We start from the raw sequence: 20297 nt of genomic DNA, 5'->3' as shown, positions 1-20297 counted from the left end.
CTCCACATAAAACCAGAGACACTGAAGTTAATATAGGAGAAAGTGGGGAAAAGCCTCGAAGATATGGGCACAGGGGAAAAATTCCTAAACAGAACAGCAATGACTTGTGCTGTAAGATCAAGAATTGACAAATGGGACCTCATAAAATTGCAAAGCTTCTGTAAGGCAAAAGACACTGTCAATAAGACAAAAAGGCCACCAACAGATTGGGAAAGGATTTTTACCAATCCTAAATCTGATAGGGGACTCATATCCAATATATATAAAGAACTCAAGAAGGTGGACTCCAGAAATTCAAATAACCCCATTAGAAATGGGGTACAGAGCTAAACAAAGAATTCTCAACTGAGGAATACCAAATGGCTGAGAAGCACCTGAAAAAAATGTTCAACATCCTTAATCACCAGGGAAATGCAAATCAAAACAACCTTGAGATTCCACCTCATACCAGTCAGAATGGCTCAGATCAAAAATTCAGGTGACAGCAGATGCTGGCAAGGATGTGGAGAAAGAGGAACACTCCTCCATTGCTGGTGGGGTTGCAAGCTTGTACAACCACTCTGGAAGTCAGTCTGGAGGTACCTCAGAAAATTGGACATAATACTACTAGAAGATCCAGCAACACCTCTCCTGGGCATGTACCCAGAAGATGCTCCAACATGTAATAAGAACACATGCTGCACTATGTTCATAGCAGCCTTATTTATAATAGCCAGAAGCTGGAAAGAACCCAGATGTCCCTCAACAGAAGAATGGATAAAGAAAATGTAGTACATTTACACAATGGAGTACTACTCAGCTATTAAAAACAATGAATTTATGAAATTCTTGGGCAAATGGATGTATCTGGAAGATATCATCCTGAGTGAGGTAACCCAATCACAAAAGAAGTCATTAAATATGCACTCACTGATGAGTAGATATTAGCCCAGAAACATATAACACCCAAGATACAATTTGTAAAACACAAGAAAATCAAGAAGAGGGAAGACTAACGGGTGGATACTTCGTTCCTCCTTAGAATAGGGAACAAAATACCCATGAAAGGAGTTACAGAGACAAAGTTTGGAGCTAAGACGAAAGGATGGACTATCCAGAGACTACCCCACCCGGGGATCCATCCCATAATCTGCCACCGAACCCAGACACTATTGCATATGCCAGAAAGATTTTGCTGAAGGGACTCTGTTATAGCTGTCTCGTATGAGACTATGCCAGTGCCTGACAAATACAGAAATGGATGCTCACAGTCATCTATAAGATGAAACACAGGGTCCCCAATCAAGGAGCTAGAGAAAGTACCCAAGGAGCTGAAGGGGTCTGTAACCCTATAGGTGGAACAACAATATGAACTAACCAGTACCCCCAGAGCTCGTGTCTCTAGCTGCATATGTAGCAGAAGATGGCCTAGTTATCCATCACTGGGAAGAGAGGCCCCTTGGTATTGCAAACTTCATATGCCCCAGTACAAGGGAATGCCAGGGCCAAGAAGTGGGAGTGGGTGAGGAGGGGAGCAGGGTGGGGAAGGGTATAGAGAACTTTTGGGATAGCATTTGAAATTTGAAATATATATAAAGAAAATATCTAATAAAACAACAACAACAACAAAAGAAACCTTGTGCCTGCTGCATTGCATCACAGTTTGTTTTGACAGACAGCAGGGAGGAGAGATGCCAGCCCTCAGGCTATAATTATACAGCAACTTCCTCTCTACAGTAGAAGGCAATTATCCTCCTAATGACAGAGATTTGCAGTACATTAATGACTTACAATGTCACAACTTGTGCCCTCTCCAGAAACCAGAGCATGCACTTATGTTTTTGTTGTGGTTCCTCTGTTCTTGTAAAAGCACTGGAGACTTGCCGTTCAGAGCTCTATTCATCTAGTCCCTCAAACCTTCGCTGAACCTGCACTATACAGCAAATGTAAAAGGTGAAAGGTGTGTGTACCTCATCCCTAAGTACTAGTGCAGACTGAAGGCTGAAGTCTACACATGGCACCATAGTGACAGACACCATGCAGATACTGGTAGAGAGTGAACTCCAAGGATGAACCACAAGCTACAAGTCCTAGCTGACATTCCAGGGTTTGCACAGATGCTCTGGGCCTTGGTTTTCAGATATCTGTCAGTGTGGAGGCAATGTGCGTCACCAAATGTGCGTTTAAATAATGAGTGCTCAATAGGGCTAGTAGACGACTCAGTTAGTGAAGTGTAAGGACCTGAGCTCCGTCTCCAGTGGCCACAGAAAAGCTGGTCATGGTGGGTTTGCCTGCAATTCTAGTGCTTAAGGTAGAGGTAGAAACAGGCAGATCCCTGGAAAACAACAGGCACCCCATTTAGCCAGTTGGTAAGTGCTGGGTTCTGTGAGAGACACTGTCTTAATATGTAAAGTGGAGAAGGAAAGAGGAAGACACCCACCCATTTAACCACCAGCCTTTACACACGCGCGCGCACACACACACACATGCATACATGTGTGTACACACATACATACATGTGCACACATGAGCACATGCACACATATACACACATGCGCATACATACATACATACATATAAGCAAACATGTATGAACACATGCACAGACACAAACATACATGCACGTGTGTACATACACATATACACACACAGGTAAGCATACGCACATGCGTGTGCACACACAGATCATACACATCAACACAAAACAGTGCTCGATACATGTTAGCTGTCAGAATACTTAAAAAGGAAGATTTTGGTTAGCACTGGCAACGGGTGTCAATGTGAGCACTTTACTTCAAGTTTTACAGGATCCAGGAAATTGTGTCCCTCTTCCAATTGCCAGCTATTGCTTTTTTATCCAATTGAAACCATCCAGGAAATGGCTATGGGCTCAGAAGAAAGGAGATTCATGATCTAACGTTCTCAACAGGAGTCCACACTATCCTGATGAGGGTAAAGTCGCAATGTCTGGTGTCCCTGGGGACTGTTACATCTACAGGAAAGGACGTCACTCAACACCCACAATGCACAGAGCGACTGCTGCACCAAGAGTTGCCTGCATCAAGGGAAGCCACAGGCCTTGGACTCTGGTCTAAGGCGAGGCCAATGAGCCCTGAGTGATGTGGCAACTTGGATCCTCACACTGTAGAATCTTAAGAGCCAAGGTTGTCTGCATGCTTCTTGCCAGTATCAGGTGACCAGGGCTTGGAACTGCATTTAAGGTTCCTGGCTTTACCAGCCTAGGGACGCTGCTTCTGCTGCCAGTCTCAGTTCACTGTAGGCACAGCAACCAGTCAATTAAATAGACAGTGTTATCCTGCTGGTAGAGATGACTCACCAGGCAATTATAGCCATCTCTGAAAAATCAATTAGAACTTCAAAAGCAAGCATCCAGAGAGGTCACCAAATTATTCCACAGGGCAATAAACAGTATTAGTGAAATGCCTCTAAGAAAGCAGAAAATGAGAACATTCAGCCCTAGGTTTACAATGCTAACGAGAGCTGACAAAAGGGCTGAGGGGTTAAAGGCACCTGCCCTCAAGCTTGATGACCCAAGTTCCATCCCCAGGACCAACAAGGTAGAGTGGGGAAAAAAAACCTGACCCCTGCATGCTGTCCTCTGACTCTGTACTCACCTCCCTGTGCATTAAGTAATAAATGTCATTTTGAGAAGAAAAACTAAAAATAAAAAAGTTAGGAATATGTTTCGAAAATTGTTCAGTAAGAAGTTGCTGAAATAAAAGATTTGATTCCTCCAAGGATAAGCGGGTCTGGAAAACACCATTAACATGGTGTGAACAAGGCAGCAAATAGGTTGAGGAGTAAATGTAATTTTCTCAAGGCAATCAAGTTATACGAGACATTTGCAAGGCTCCTAACAGACTCAATTCTGTGAAGGTTAAACGTGGCTGGAGGTCTGTAATAAAGACACAGCCTGACAGGGTCCACTTAAGATGGCGGAGGCAGAGGCTCCCTATGGGGGCTGGGTAAAAACACTTCCAGTTTCTTTTCTCCTTCCCTCAAAAATCTTCTGAACAGAACAAGATACAAAATACAGCTTCAGCCTCTGGGAAAATTCAAAGACATTGTGTCTCCTAGATCACGACATACAAAGACAGAGCTGGGGACAGGGGTCCTTTGTGGCAGGGGACAGAAGTACAACCCACTAGCAGAACTCCTCTGAGAACCCAGCCCCAGACAAGCTCAGAGGAGTGCAGGTGTCTTAAAGGTGAGGTGGACAAGACTGACGTGAGCGGCTTCCCAGTGGTCACGGGGAATCAACGTGGTCCACTGGTGACTGAAAAATTGTGTCCATGAAAAACAGTCACGAAGCCTAGATATGTGGACCCCAGGGCCAGAAGGGAAACTATGGCAGGTTTCGGGGAATCTAACACACACACATAGTCAGCTCATTCTTCCCATCCTTTACCAGGCATGAGAACACCGTACAGCCGAACTTAGGACCTACCAAACGCTAACACCAATGCAGTGGTGAGCAGAAAGGCCTGTTAGGAAACTGTAATGGATGCCTCTAGAAGGAGCCGCACTTGCATCAAGCAAGAACAGGAAACACATGCATAAAAGGCAAAGAGAAGAATGGCTGGGAGATGGGTCAGTGAATAAAGTACTTGTCAGGCAAGCACTGTGACCCGACTTTGAGGCGCAGAATTCTACATAAAAGCTAGGCATGGCTCTGGGGAGGTAAGACAGGTAGATCCCTGAGGATCTTGGGCTGGTCAGTGTGGTGGAATTAGCAAGCTCCAGGTTCAGTATGAGAGAGACCCTGTCTCAGAAAACAAGGGGAAGGGAGGCTGAGGAAGACATCAGACATTACCCCATCAGACATGAAGACATCAGGCATGTGCACACAGGCATGCACACACGTATGCATGCACACACAAACAAAAGCAAAGAATACAGAACAAAGATGCTGCCAGAATTCTCAACAACAGCATTTACAAAAATGGAGACACCATGTAGACGCCAAGGCTAGGAGGACGAGTGTGACAGGTTTCAGGGAAGGTCAGCACACACAGGAGTGAGACAGCCAGCTCCATTCTTCTCATCCTTGGCCAGCTATGAGATTCTAGGTCCTCTAAAGATTTCTCATCCTAGAATTTTAGGCTCTGCCTAACAGTCTATCCAAATAAACACACTTTTAGATTCATTCGCATAAGAAATAAAAACATTATGACCCATTTTCTCAAAACAAGACTGTCTTAAGCTTAGGTTCAATTACAAATGAACAAAAAGCTTGGGACGCTACTAACACCTGCTGGTCTAGCTGCCCCCACCCAAACTAGTAATTTGGCATAAAAGATTATTAATAGAGCCAGCTTCCTTACCGTTAGGTCTACCCACACACCTAACAGCCTGCAGATGGACCAGGTCATAAACCTAAAGGCTTTAAAATAAATAAAACGTGAAATAGATAAACCCAGGTATGATCTTTGTTGAGAACTAGACCAACGTGACATGTGATATTAATGTTGTAACCTCCCCTCTCCACCATGACTCAGCCAGTGAGGTTAAGGAGGGAGGGACCTATATTCAGGATTTTAAAAAAGTGTTCTCTGCACTCAGTCAGAGCACCTGCCTCTCTACCTGGGTTGGTACCCAACCTTGTAAAATAAACTGCCTCATGCTTGCTACCAGTGCTTGTTATTATGAGTACGGAGGTGGGTTCTCTGACCCTCACAATCATCTCCCCCAAATTTCATTACTCAGGCACCATTTCCATTAAATTACTAGAGGGTGTAGTTAGACAAAAATTAGAATATTGAATGCCAGGGAGAAAGGAGCTGAAACCAATTGCCCATCAGAGAGCTGTATTAGGAGAGCTATTAGCCCCTTGCTCTGGGCGTTGTGATGGGGTCCTGAAGGAGAAAGCCTTCATTTCCAGAGCACAGAGTTAAGCTTGAGCTCTTCTGGTTTCCAGCACAGAAGAGGATTCTCAGACTGATGGAGCTTCATGGCAATAGCTGTACAGATGAGTCACTGAGCAACCCAGGGCTCCTGAAAAGATGTCCACAGAAACACAGAAAGCAAAAGCTGGCTAAAAAACACTCGGAACCTCAGCTTTATAGAGAAGTATGCTGAAGCTGTTTCAGAGACTGGTACAAAGTGAAGGAGGGACCTTTTCAGTAACATAAGCAATTCTAGGAAAACAAAGGCCAAAAGATAGATAAAATGAACTTTCATGGCTCAGAATTATATTTATTGGCTCAGTAGGAAGTAATATTTAAGCAGCTGTTAAAAGGAAAACTTTTAATATAGATCTGTTACAAAATTGATACATTGGGGCCAGCCAGCAAGATGGCTCCAAAGGCAAGCACACTCGCCTGATGCCCTGAGTTTCATACCTGCAACCCATGGTGAAAGGAGACAATTGACTCCCAAAAGTCGTCCTCTGACCTTCACATGTGAGCGCGCGCACTCACACACACACACACACACACTATAATAAAAATAATGATAATGATAATAACATGATAACATTTTTATTGAATGTTTGAAAAGGGTTGACCATACTTATAAAAAGGAAGTATTTTCCATAGCCAGAACCCAAAGACACAGCCAAGAGTTTGAAACTAATACTTATCAATATGTACACATTATTTACTACCACTTAAATTCCCCGACGAACAATTAAAGGCATTTGAAAGTCATTGCCCATTCCCAGCGCCGTGGCAGTCTGGGGTGGGCTGAAGCATGGAAAGTGCTGATAGAAGTCACCTTTCTCTTCCTGTGGCCACCCTCTCAATGCTGACTTCTCTACCTTGATATTGGAAACGATGTATAAAAATGCACATTTATTTTTCAAAGCACATGAAAGGTACACAGAAGTAGAGTGGAGAAAAGGGAACCTCTCCTACATTTTCCTTCATTCCCGGAGTCTACAGAAACCTCCTGCAGGCCAGGCATTATGTGAAGTGCTTTGCTTGGTGGCCTTTATGGAAAGCGACTCACTCTGGAATGAAATCACCGAGCTGTATCTCCCGCTACCCTCAGCCACCTCTGTGGGGAAACACCTGGAAGCAAATTAAAAAGTCATAGCCACATGACTGTAACCATTTAGCATTTCTAAGATAATAGACTTACAGCTGCTGTTCAGCAGACACAGCCCAGAGCTATTTATACGCAAAACAGAGGGAAATGATAGTTACATTTTAAAGTAGGTTTGAGAGGGAAAAATAAGAAGAAATGGTGACTTTCTTTGGTGGTGGGCGGGGTGATAACTTGCAAGCATTACTGGTCCCTCTGATTAGTACAGCTAAGTGGCATAAGGTGCCTGGAGCTGGAGAGATGGCGCATCGGCTAAGAGCACTTGTTGCTCTTACAGAGTTTATCAGTTCCCAGCACCCGTCTTGTTATAGGCTTACCACTGCCTCTATCTCCATCCCCTGGGGAATCCAACACCCTTTCTGGCCTCTGAGATTGCCTACACACATGTGACAAATACAATAACACAGATATAAAAATAAATCCTTAAAAAAAAAACCAAAATACTTTCAGATGCCTATAAGCAAAACACCCCATGCAGTCCAAACCCTGGTCTCTAAAGCCAAGGTGTGGTCTCAACCATCACTAACCCACGGTTGTCTAGGCTCTAGCCTTTCCCTCAAGATGTTCTGACAAGCTGGCATAACTTTGTGAGATCTCTTCCTGGGAGACAAATTCCCCCTCTGGCTGGCACCAGATCTTGGCCTTTTCATTCTCCCAGCTCAACTCTCCTGGAAAATAACCAGTTTCTTTTGGTCCATTATCTCAATGGTCTTGACATCCAAAGCGGGGGAGGGCTACATGGGTCTCTTTAGGATTATTTTCATTCCTTCCAACATAGTACAGTCTGTGTGTAAAATGGGATTGAAATAGAGTCCCTAGGAGAGGACTGTTGGGTGGTTACATATTCCTTGTGTTAAATAATCTATACACTGTCCATCACAGAAGGGAAGGTACCAGGGGAGTAAACAAAATTCGTTCCATTTTATGGCTGAACTCCCTACAACTAGTGACTAAATTTACTTCCTGACTATACCTTAACTTTTCTGCCAGCAGTGGAGCTTGGTTCATCTAGCCTGTTGACAAGTGCTCTCTCAATGAGTCATCACCTTGACTTAGGTATTCCATTTTGGGATTTTGCGGTTCCTTCAGCTAGTGACCCATTTCTTTGGTTGAAGTTCATCCTTCCTATATACATTTCAAATATCTATCTCTTTTGCAGTTAAGTTCATGTAACTTACTTAATTCTCTATGTTGTTTAGAAAGTCCCTATGGTCTCCCTCCTCTGGGCAGTGCTGAAGTCATTATTTCTATTTCTCTCTACCTCTCCTCTTGTTCTGCCATGGTCTAATTACATCTATTACATTCTTCTTAGCATCTGCTTGTTCCTTGGCTTTCCCTTTTAACTGACACAGTACATGGTGTGCATCTTTGGGGTAGATAGAGCATAAAAGCTTCATGTATATATACAATGTGTGAAGATCAGATCCGAGCAAATGGCATGCCTGAAACCTCACAGGAAATTTGTTTTAATCAGACTTGTTTTTAAGCCCTTCCGATAAGCTGTTGTAAAATATTCGATTAATTGCCACTAACCTTGCTCACCCTACTGTCCTGAAGAATGCGTTCACAATGAAAACTAGCTCCCCCTTCCTCTTTCTTCGCTTCTACCTCCTTTTCTTACTCCTCTCTTCTTTTTCCTCTTATTCCTCTTCCTTCTTCTCCTCCTCTTCTTCAGACAGGGTCCTGTATGGTCCAGGTCAGCCTCTAGCAGCCCCTGAATTCACAATGGAAGTTGCTTCTTCTACCACTTATGTGAAGATTTTATGTGCATGTGTGTACCTGAGTGCCTATGTGTACCCCATGCAGATGTTCTCGGAGTCCAGAGAGGGCATCAGATCTCCTAGAACTAGAGCTACAGTGGTTGTGCGCTGCCTGGTAGGAACCAAAGCCTAGGTCCTCTGCCAGCGGAGTAGCAGGTATTTTTCACCACTCACCCCATCTCTGACCTCTTGTTCTTCCCCCTCCGATTATTTTCCTCTCCCCCCCCTTCCCATATAGTGAAGCCTGGCCTCAAACTCACTGTGCTGCGAAATATGGTCTTGAACCCCTGATCCTTCTGCCTCCCAGATCTGAGATCCCAGGTGTGTGCTATAGCACCAAACCACAGTAGCATTTCTTTGGAAGAAAATAAGAAGTGTGCGGCCATCACTATGATAAACACTCATTTGAATTTTCCAAGGGAGTCATCATTGAAAATATTCAGCTCTGTTATTACCATAAAAATCCAAATTCCCCAAATTCCAGTGTTTTTGGCACCTAGCGGTGTGCCCCAGACTGCTGCTTGAAGCCAGATACAAAATAAAATCCCTTCATGGGAACAGACGGATGGCATGCCTTGATTCAGGAATAAGCCTCCCTGGGATTATTTTTGCCTCAGCAGCCTCTAGGACACACCAGGCCCCAGAACACCGCAGCCCCCAGGAAGGCTTGTGGACTCGCAGTAAGTTTCATATGGCTAGCCTATTACCAGAAACTGACAGAGTCTGAGCACCATGAAACTGAGTCAGGGCTAAAGGATCAGGCAAGCTTTGGGATCAAAGGTCCAGCCATGGGCAGCCATGGGACTTGCAGTAGGAAAACTGCAGAGAACTCGATCTCCAGGTTCTTCCTCCCACAGCAAGTGAGGTCTCCCAGGTGGGAGAGGTGAGGCTCTGGGGGAGAGGTGAGGCTCTTGGGGAGAGGTGAGGCTCTTGGGGAGAGATGAGGCTCTGGGGGAGAGGTGAGGCTCTGGTGGAGAGGTGAGGCTCTGGGGGAGAGGTGAGGCTCTTGGGGAGAGGTGAGGCTCTGGGGGAGAGGTGAGGCTCTGGGGGCAGAGGTGAGGCTCTGGGTGCATTGGCACCAAAACTTATGGAGCTACAGAGCCGCAGATGAGGGATGAGTCCAGCCACATGATTATCACACCCAGATAGAACCCATTCAGGGCCTGGCAAGATGGTTCAGAAGGTAAAGGTGCTTAGTGCCAAGCCTGGTGACCCAAGTTCAATCCTTAGGACCTACATGATGGAAGGAGAGGAACTCTGCAGGTTGCCCCTGGCCTCACACATCCATAAGTAAATAAATGAATCTCAGTCAGTAATCTACACCTGCCTTCCTGACCCAAGGGTACATAGACACTGTGTGCCTTAGATCATCATCACTTCAAGTAAAAAGGGCAGATCCCACAACTGGACCCCAATATCTTCATGAAGATGCTGTGTGAGCACCTTAAAAACAGTACTACAGCACCAACACTGGGGCTCAACACCTACAGGCACTCTGTTACATGAAAGGGATATATAAATGGTCACTTGAGGGTCAGTGTGAGTCAGACAAGACAGAGGCCACCAAGTACCAAACACTGTGACTAAGCCATCACAACATAACTGTTACACACCATGCTCTTCTTATGATCTCAAAACATTGTCCCTTTCATGCAAGCTCTGATCCAAGGCCAGCTTTCCTACCACCACAGGAGCTGCAGTGCCTCCTGAGTCCAAGAACCATGCTTTCAAATGCTCCCTTCCTCTGTTCATGTGCCTATGTCAACAGTTGCTAACTATAACCTTAAAGCGGGGACCTCCTGGGACTCAGCGGTTAAGAGCACTGACTGCTCCTCCAAAGGTCCTGAGTTCAATTCCCAGCAACCACATGGTGGCTCACAATCATCTGTAATGGGGTCTGATGCCTTCTTCTGGTGTGTCTGAAGACAGATGCAGTGTACTCATATACATAAAATAAATGGATAAATCTTAGGGAAAAAAAACCCAGCAGGGACCTCCAATCTTTTGGCTCCTCTGAGACATATTGAACAAAGAATTGTTTTGAGCCACACATTAAACCCAGAGGTGTCCAACCTGTGTCCCACACGCAAGACACTGTGATATGATAATGATATCTATGAAGGTCACACCCAAGAACCATGCAGTTGAGTTACAAACAAAATTGCAAAAAAAGAAAATCTTGTGTTTTAAGTAAGTTGACGGTTTTGTGTTGGCTCCCAATCAGAGCTCTCCTGGGCTGCCTGTAGGCTGCAGGCTATGGGGGGAGACAGTCCTCCTTAAAGTCTACAAGGTGGTTCAGAAATGCAGCACTTGGAATGGCAATTGTGTTAACCTGCTCAGGCCTCTCCTGCTCCACAAACACCTGACGCTTCAACTGTGGGACAAGTCACTTAGGCAGGGGTACCATAGTTTACCAGCCCCAGTATAGCTCTGAAGAGCCATCAAAGGATACTTTGGGGATGAGCCAGGTGGCGAGCCGCTGTTGGATGCCTCATCTGAGCACCAGGTGTTGCACAATGTGGGTCTCTAAGCAAAACAGCCAGCATCTTTATCAGAGACACCATGCTTGCTTGTAAGAGCCAATCTCAATCAGGCCAGTGCACTGTTGGTATTCTCTGGGCATACTGGGGGATGGTTGGAGGGCGGGAGGTGTGTGAGAAAGGGCAAAGAATGCCAGCCATTCCCACAGCCATTTGTATGCATTTCTAACCTGATTGCTCGTGACCTCAGAGGTGTTACAGTTATGAAGGCCAGGGAAGGTTAATGGAGGAGTATCCATCCACCTCGGTGGCTGGAAAGAAGCCTTAATCCCTGCTGGGGAGAGGCTTTTTGTAACGCAGCTTCTTTGTGGTCCCCCACACTCCTGAAAGTGTCCTCTCACCTATTGTACAAGTTTGCTTTCTGTTGCTGTGATAAAACACTACAACCAAAAGCTACTCAGGGGAAAATGGGTCCATTTTACCTTATAGGGTGTATATTTTTGTAGAGGGAAGCTAAAACTTGAGCTTGAAGCAGAAATCAGCAAAGGATGGCTACTTACTAGCTTGCTTCCCCTGACTCTCTCTGTAGCCTTCCTTATATAGCTCAGGCCCACTTGTCCAGGGGTAGCACTGCCTACAGTGAGCTAGATAGACCCTTACCCATCAATCATCAATCAAAAAATGCACACAGGCAAATGTGATGGAAGCAAGTCTCAATTCTCAGGTATGTCTAGGTTTGTGCCAAGTTGACAAGAACAAACTCTGACACCTATGTTATGTAAGTAAGCCCAATAAAATCACTGGTTCCCCAGGGCAAATTTCAGTGGAACCATACTTTGGTTTATTACTGAGACCTCAAGAAGAGGGGGCACACAGGGTTTACATCTCCCAGGAAAAGAATCCTTGCAACGTGAGGTTACACCTAAGACTAACCACAGGCAGAGGATGAGAGCATATTTTGGAGACTGGTCCACAGGATCTTGTTGGGAAAGCACTGCTCATTTCCAAGCAATCTGGGCCTCCTCTGGGGCAAAAGAGACCATTGCATCCTGGAAAGTCAGTGGAAAGTCCTGGGTATCCAGCAGAGACAATCACTGTGACACTATGAGAGGCCAAACTTCCCCCAGACTGATAACTGCTTCTCTTTTTCACATTTTTGGAACATCTGATCCCTATGTAATGATTCAAGAAAAGCCCTGTTTCTTCATTAAACTTATACTATAAAATTCACAGAAAATGTTCACACACACACACACACACGAAGGGGTCTTAAGTTGGACCACAGGGATGCTTTCAAAGTTCTCTGCTTAAGTGAGCCGGTTGTTCCTACAGCAGGGGCATCCCAGTGAAAGCTCATTGGTTGCAAACTCTTAGGCTGCGAAACCCAAGCTCCTAGGGAAAATTCCGCCCCAGTGAAGCCATTCCAAAAGTCTGTGCAACTCTTTGTGAACAGAAGTTTCCGGAACAAAAGCCATAGTTGTGTTAAAGATTCTGCAAGACTGACTCACTGATTGAAACTTCCAGTGATTGTGAAGAGCTGGAATGTTCCAGGTCAAACTATCTTGAGCTATCTTTAGCCCCCTTAACAGCAACTCACTGCCCACCTCTGTGTTTGACCTAGCATCTTTACGATGATGATGCAAATCCCTTTGGCATGTACCAATAGACCTCCAGCTTCTGCCAAGCCAAAGGCTAAGGGTGTCGTCAGACAGTCCCAGAGGCTTGGAGCAGAGCTTTCCCAGCTTTGCTGTACCCTACCTATCCAAAGTTCCCAGAAATGTATTGAAAAGGGAAAAGGTCCCTTCATTCATTCCTTTGTTCTGATACTATAAAAACTTCATGAAACTGTTGTCATATTGGATATAACATTGTAAAGAACCTCAATCCCTGTTCCATAGCCATTGTTACTCCCATTTGGCTCCAGAACACAATCTTTTCTCCCCCCCCCTCTCTGTGTGTGTGTGTGTGTGTGTGTGTGTGTGTGTGTGTGTGTGTGTGAAAACTGTGTATTGGCATTGATGTCTGTAATCATAAGACTGAAAACAATTTAAAAAATTAGCAGTTAAATATTAGCACAGGCATGCAACTTGCTGTAGACAGTTGAAATAGGACTAGAGAGACAGCTCAGCTGGTAAAGGGCTCATTGAGCACACATAAGTCATAGAAAAGCTGTGTACATGCTTGTAACCCCAGCACTGGAGAGCAGAAACTAGTGGGATTTCCAGGGGTAGCCGACTGGTCAACCTGGCCAAAGCGTTGGTGTGATCTTTTAAAAGAATCACTTATGATATACAATATACAATGGAAGGTCTGGGGTGCTGCTGATTTCTGGAAACAAGGAGAAAACTCATAAAGGAAGTAAGCAAAAATGAAGATGTACCCACCCTCAGCCAAAGGAATAGGGAGCAAGGGGCTATACCTCACACAGCCTCTGCATCCTCCTGCAGAGGATACTCCCATCAGGTGCAGGTACCTGTCCATCAAAACCCTCAGTACCTAAACAGTCCTCAGACTCACTGTTTCCCATCTGTGCATCTCAAGAGCCACAGAGCTGAGACATTCAAACACAGACTCTGACTATGCTGAGTGGGTGTCATTACTCCCTGAATTTAATGCCATACTTACATACATCAAATTCAGAACTAAGAGTAATGTAGAGCCAGTCTAACATATTTGGGAGGATATGGGAGGTTATGTTAAAAAAAAAAAATCTATGAAGAACTTGGGTCCCCCAGGGCCTTTGGTCTCTTGAAGCAATTCCCCATGGATGTCAAAGAAGGAAAACAAAAATCAAATGCAAAGCAAAGCTATGTCTACCCCAAGTGATGTCACTCCATAGTGACCTTACTCCTGTACCTGCCAGCAAATTTGTCCAGGGAACACCCTGGAAATAAGGACGTGTGATTCTGCAAGAGTGTCAGCGCAAAGCAGGGATGGAAGAGGGGTCCTGGATGCCTCATCCCTGCAGATGTCACACCCGGGCCACCCCTAGCAGCTCAGACGACTTTATGGCATCACCAGGAGCAACCATTTGAGATTTCAAGCAGCTTAGATTCATGAGCTGCCTCTCCTGGGAAATCTTAGCTGTGTCCCTCCAAGCTCTGTGTATTTGCTTTGTATGAGTCAAGAGAGTGGATAATGGTACTTGTCTGTGCTGTTAGTGTTAAATTAAATAATGCATAAAAAGCATCGAGTGAGGTGCTGACAGCTCTCGGAGGCAGTGCTGCTCTCCCTCTGGTGGGGACCAGAATATCATGAATACAGTGAGAGAGCCTTTCCTCCAGCAACTTCTGAATTAGGCTGGAGCAGAGAGCCCTTCTCAAGGGAGCACGTGGGTTCTGAGGAGTATGGAAGACTCGGCAGAGGTAGTCCTTCACCTTTATCCCCTGTAGTCACCACCACACTGTGACCACAGCAGATCTGGGACCCTCCTGCACTAATATTAAACATCCTGGAAGATGGGCATGCTACCAACAGCCCCACAGCCAATTTGACACCACAGCCCATAAGCTGTGTGTACTGTGGCCCAGATGCTGGGCCCGTGTGTATCTTCAGAGCCCTGGGCCAGGGAAGGACTAGACTAACTTTGTTCAAATCCTGATGCAAGAGAAAACAGACTGAAATACAACTTCTAATTCTGATACTTTGGTGGTTCTCACACTTAAAATCCCATTAGCTTGACACGCCTACAAAATACTCATATGTGAGACAAGATGTGGCTATTTTTAAACCGTGGTTCTAATTGTTGTGTGGGGGTGATGTATTCTCAGAGCACGGGCTTTAATTGTGCACCTGGATCTGTCAAATCGTGACGCCTGCGGTGCTTGCTCCAGAAGGTAGGAACTGAAAGGATCGCCCTGACCTAGCCAGCGAGTTGCCTTTGCTGACCTTATCAAAGCCCACACATAGTGGATTAGGAAGGTAGCTCAGTGCTTACCACATGAGCATGAAGACCTGAGAGATCCCTGCTACCATATTTTTTTTAAGTGCTGGGAAGGTAGGAACAGGGAGGAATCTCTGTGGCTTATCAGCCAGCCAGTATATCCAATGTGTGAGCTCTAAGTTCAGTGAAATATCCCATCTCAAAAAATATATGTAAGGTACAGGGTGACTGAGAAAGACACTCAGTGTTGATCACTTCACACATATATGCATAGGTACCCCTACATACATATACATACACACAATGCATGAATAAAACATACTTATGTGCAGTGAGCCATGATCTACCCTCTCTGGTCCACCCCCAAAAGAGGTATACCATGGCCTGATTATGAATTGTCCCCCGTAGGGTCACATATTTGAATACTTGATATCTAACTAGTGCTACTGGGAAGAGAATCACTGAAGTCTTTAAGGGTTCTAGGCCAACCTAGTTTCCAGGCCTGCTCTTACTTCTGGATCCACCAAGATGTGAATAGGCTGGCCCAAGCACCCACTGCCATGGACAGACCAAGTCACTCCAGCTGAACGCCTTCGCCACACCATGATGGTTGTATGTTCTAAACTGGGTCAAGATAAATCTCTTCTCCCTCAAGGGTTAGAGCAGCAGCGCTGCTCTGTATCATTACTTCTAGAGGTTTCCTCAGGAAAAGGCTCCAGGGTAAACAATTTAACACCTCCGGAAAAAAAAATAATCCCCATGGAGACAGACAGCACTTGTGTGCTTTCCAGCCCCATCCTTTCTCTATCCTCACACAGCCGGTCAAGTGGAGGGGATCTGGGCTGCTCTCTGGGCTACACTTCCTACGCATGAAAGACCAAGTTGACAGAAAGCCCAGAAGGTAAGGACTGTCCCCCGAGAGGGCTTGATGCATGGCCCAGAGATGGCAAGAAAGGGTCACATTGCAGCCACCCTGCACCAAGTCTCTGGTGACATCCTCTGTGCCCCTCAGGGATTGTGTGTCCATTTCTGGACTCTGAAGCGTTCATAAGCAGAAGACTAGGTCCTTCTCCTGTGGGACTCATGCTCAAGAACTGGGCTCCTAAGAAACGAAAATATGGCATCTAATTTGATTGACTCTTTGATGTAATCTAGAATCACCTAGGAACCGACCTCTGGGCATACCTGAGAAGGACTGGGTGAACTGTGGTGGGGAGACCCGCCCTAAATGCAGACAGCACTATTCTGTGGCCTGAGTGCTGGATGGAATGAAAATCAGAAAGAGAACTGCGCTCTAGCAGTCAGCTCTCTGCTTCCTGATGGTGGACATGATGTTAGCAGCTGCCTCAAACTCCTATCCCCATAATCTTCTCACCATGATGGAGACTACCCTTGAACCCTGAGCAGAAAAACTCCCAGTGAAAAGAAAAGTAATTATTGCCCCCAGAAAAGATTACAGTGACTCCCTCCGGAGGTCTGGGGTTCATTCTCAGGGACCTGGGGCTCTTTGAAGATCAGTAGTGGTCTCCCTGGTCAATTACTGAGAGTTCATCTTTACGGTCTTAAAACACACTTTTATTATAGTATCTCCCCACCCCCACTTTCTCATTGCTCCATCCAAATGTGTCTTTCTTAACAGCTGCCACTTTTAAAAAGCAGCTTTAGAAGACCTGGCAATTAAAGAGTCGTCTAAAAGAAAACATTGGAATCAGAAGAGAACTGACTCTCCAGGGTTGCACATAAGAAAGGGGCTTCCCAGAAGAACTGGCTAAGAACCAGTGGAGGCTACCATAAGCCTGGCTTTCTCTCAAGCCTCTAAACATACAGTCCCTCCTACACCTGGATTGGGCCAAGTGTAACATTACACACACCTGAATGTAAGAGAACACCTGTGCATTGTCACAGACGCCAAGTCCTGCAGCAGTGAGGGGGAGCCCAGCCCATGACTCAGTGGGATTGCTACTGCTTTGAGTGCTATAGAGACTTCCCTTTGGGCAAGGAAAGTCCTGTGGTCATGAATGGCTTGTGGAGGTGTGCAGGAGAAGCTCAGCTGAGAGAGAGAGAGAGAGAGAGAGAGAGAGAGAGAGAGAGAGAGAGAGAGAGAGAGAGAGAGAGAGAGAGAGAGAGAGAGATTCTGGACACATGTGATCTCCCCATCTCGGAGAGCCAGTGAGAATCTTTGGAACTGCTTGGATGATGCGGGTAGGCTTTGTGATTACCAAGGAGAAGGATGATGAGCCCACCTCCTTGCTGGGTGATGGGCATCTCGGCCATGCCTGTGCCTGCTAGTATTCTTCATTCTCCTCTTGCCATTTCTAGACAGAGGAAAGTCCTTATTTCATTGGTCCTGCTTTCTGTCTGGAGACACCCCATGCTCTGCACACAGGCCTGTTCTGCAGTGCACCCTTTCCTCGAGGACTAGCTAACACCCTGCACAGGCCATGCACTCACCAACTCACCAACCAAGGCTCCCAGGGAACCCTCCCTGTGTCTGTGTCCAGACCAATCAGCAGTGTGACCAGAATGCATCTGAGAGACTGGTACCTGGATGTTGAGTCTCCCCCGGTGGGCTCCCAGGCCATAACGCTTCGATGTGGAGGCATGCAGCTGGAAGTCTGTGATTTTTAATGTTTCCAGACCAAGAGGTGGGCAACCTGGCAAAAACAGGGCTTGTTAGAAACAAAGACAAAGGAAATGAATGTCTGCCTTTCAGAAGTGGTCATGTGCTTTCTTCCCAAGATGACCTCCCAAGCCACCATCATGGCCCCTTGCTCTGTCACGCCCCATATTTCAGACAGATTAGATCAGTGCAACCGTGAATGGCTTCCCGGTTCTCTGTCACTAGTTTGCTTTCTGAATATTTGGGCTCTCGGATCCGTTCTCTGCTGCTGGCCTTGCCATTTGCAATTAAGGCCCCTCGGTCAGAGAATGACACTGGGTAGAAATCTTCCAACAAATCCCATGCTTGAGCTCTGCAAATTAATCAGGACTTGTTGGTCTTGCTTCAGCAACTCTGGCCTCTGTCGTGCATGGTAATGAGTAGAGCAACATAAATAGAAACCAGCTATTGTCTTCTTTCTTGGCAGATTGTGTAGCCGTGAGATCAGCTCCTGAGCACAGCTTGACCCTGAAATTAAGGCCAGCCCGTGACTGCCCAAGTCTAGACCACCATCCCTACACATGGCAGCATTGATGGCAGCCAAGCCTGGACCCAGGGTCTCCTAGGCTAGGCTACTACTCTTTCACCCACTGACCTGCCATCATGCACCATAAGAAACATGTAGCGACAGAGCATCCTTATCATTTGACTTGAAGAAGCAAAAAAACCTTCAAGTAAATGAGAATCAAGTCTATTTCCACCAGAAATATCAGACAACTTCAAGCATCAAACAACACAGTCACTTAGGCTCACTGGGGACATGTCTACAAACTCCGCAAAAGGTCATGTGAGTCTTAGGTTGGAGGGGTCTAGAGAGATGATAGGGAGTCTGTGGGTACCTCTATGAGAAGGTCCACTCACACACTGCAGACAGACACGTTCAGACCCACCAGGAGCCAAGTCACCACAAAGTCCTCCCTTAACATCTCAAAAGTAGAAACTGGCACATTGGGACCTGAGGCAAGCCACTAAGAGGTGTCAGCTGCCAGCAGAGCTGTGCAGTGGATTTAGCCTCCAGAGTCTCAGCTCCAGCTGGTAAAGGGCACTGTGCATCCTTGGGCCTGATGACACCCTCTGGGAGGGGATGAATAACTGACATTAGCCATCTTCCTGGCTCCTACCATGGTGGGGAGCATAAGCAGATGAGTCCTGCTGATTTGCTGGCACAGTGCAAGAAGAGAGATCAACTTCCAGTGACCAGTTGTCCCATGGCTTCTTGGAAAGGTTCTTGTATCAGGAGATGGTGAGCCGTGTACTGGCAGAGCATTGGTGAAGGTCTGTAAAGTAAGTGTGAGCAGCATACAGAAAAGAGAGATGTGATCAGAGGCCACACAGTGAATGGGAAGTGGGTGTGCAATGCATTTCAAGGGCCCATAGGAAGGCCAGGGTCACATGACTGAGGCCAGACCCTTTTGGTGAGCTGGGAGATGTTAATCAGGAAGGGGATATCTGTAAAGCTAGACCCCTAACTTCCTAAGGACATTGGTTTTTTTTTTTTTTTTTGAGGGGGGTGGGTTACTGCTGTGAACAGACACCATGGCCAAGGCAACTCTTATAAGGACAACATTTAATTGGGGCTAGTTTACAAGTTCAGAGGTTCAGTTCCTTATCATCAATGCAGGAAGCATGGCAGCGTCCAGGCAGGCATGGATCTGGAGGAGCTGAGAGTTCTACATCTTGTTCCAAAGGCAAACAGAAGACTGTCCACAGGCAGCTAGGAGAAGGGTCTCAAAGCACACCCCCACAGTGACACGCTTCCTCCAACAAGGCCACTCCTTCTAATAGTGCCATTCCCTGGGCCAGGCATATTCAAACCACCACAGGCACTCAGGGCCAACAGTTACCATGAACCCTCTGCTTCACAAGGTTTTGTCCCTCCACCTTCCAGGTCTGGAGGGCAGAGAGCTCTGACTCACGTGGGTGGCATGTCTTGGATACCAAGGGTTAAGTGAGTACTTTTCCATCCTGCCTCCATCCTGTCTGTGTCTTATAAATGAGCAAGGCTGTCCCACAAAGCTCTTCTGAAATTCATAATGCTTGCCTCCTATGCTAGGCATCACTGTAGACTTTCTGAAGCCATCAAAGCATCAAGCCATGAAACTTGACCCCTGAGCCCAGATGATGAACCTATACCTTCCCTATTACAAGGGCAGAGAATGTGGGCCTGTACCCTCTCAACTGTAGCTTCAAGACAAGGCAAAACAAAAACTAAAATAAAAACTCTTTCAGCTACTGCCCTAAGCTCTCAGACCCCATATTTTCTTGTAGCTGTCAGAGGGTGTGTTCAGAATTCAGGAAAGGCCTTGGGTAACACTCACTGACTTACTAGGGCCACTAAGATTAGGGGTATACTCAATTTGCCACTTAAAACCTAGCAGGAATTTAGGTTCAAGGTTCTCTAAACTGATGTGCCTGCCTCTTATCTCTGGTTCTTCTCTATTGCTCCTGCCTGCTGCTGGGTCCTTGTAACT

General features: G+C 46.0%; 1 protein-coding gene across 1 annotated transcript in view; it reads right to left on the bottom strand.

The window, feature by feature from the left end:
- Window positions 1–20297, bottom strand: part of Cpxm2 (carboxypeptidase X, M14 family member 2) — a 116471-nt gene that overhangs the window by 71910 nt on the left and 24264 nt on the right. Inside the window, exon 3 of the mRNA XM_021166950.2 lies at window positions 17712–17821. Coding sequence (XP_021022609.1) covers window positions 17712–17821 — 110 coding nt within the window. The remainder of the gene's footprint in view (window positions 1–17711; window positions 17822–20297) is intronic.

The sequence above is a fragment of the Mus caroli genome, unplaced genomic scaffold (genome assembly GCF_978045245.1).
Source record: "Mus caroli unplaced genomic scaffold, Mus_caroli_1 scaffold_8, whole genome shotgun sequence".
In the NCBI taxonomy this organism is placed as follows: domain Eukaryota; kingdom Metazoa; phylum Chordata; class Mammalia; order Rodentia; family Muridae; genus Mus; species Mus caroli.
This window is presented reverse-complemented; position numbering and strand designations above follow the sequence as displayed.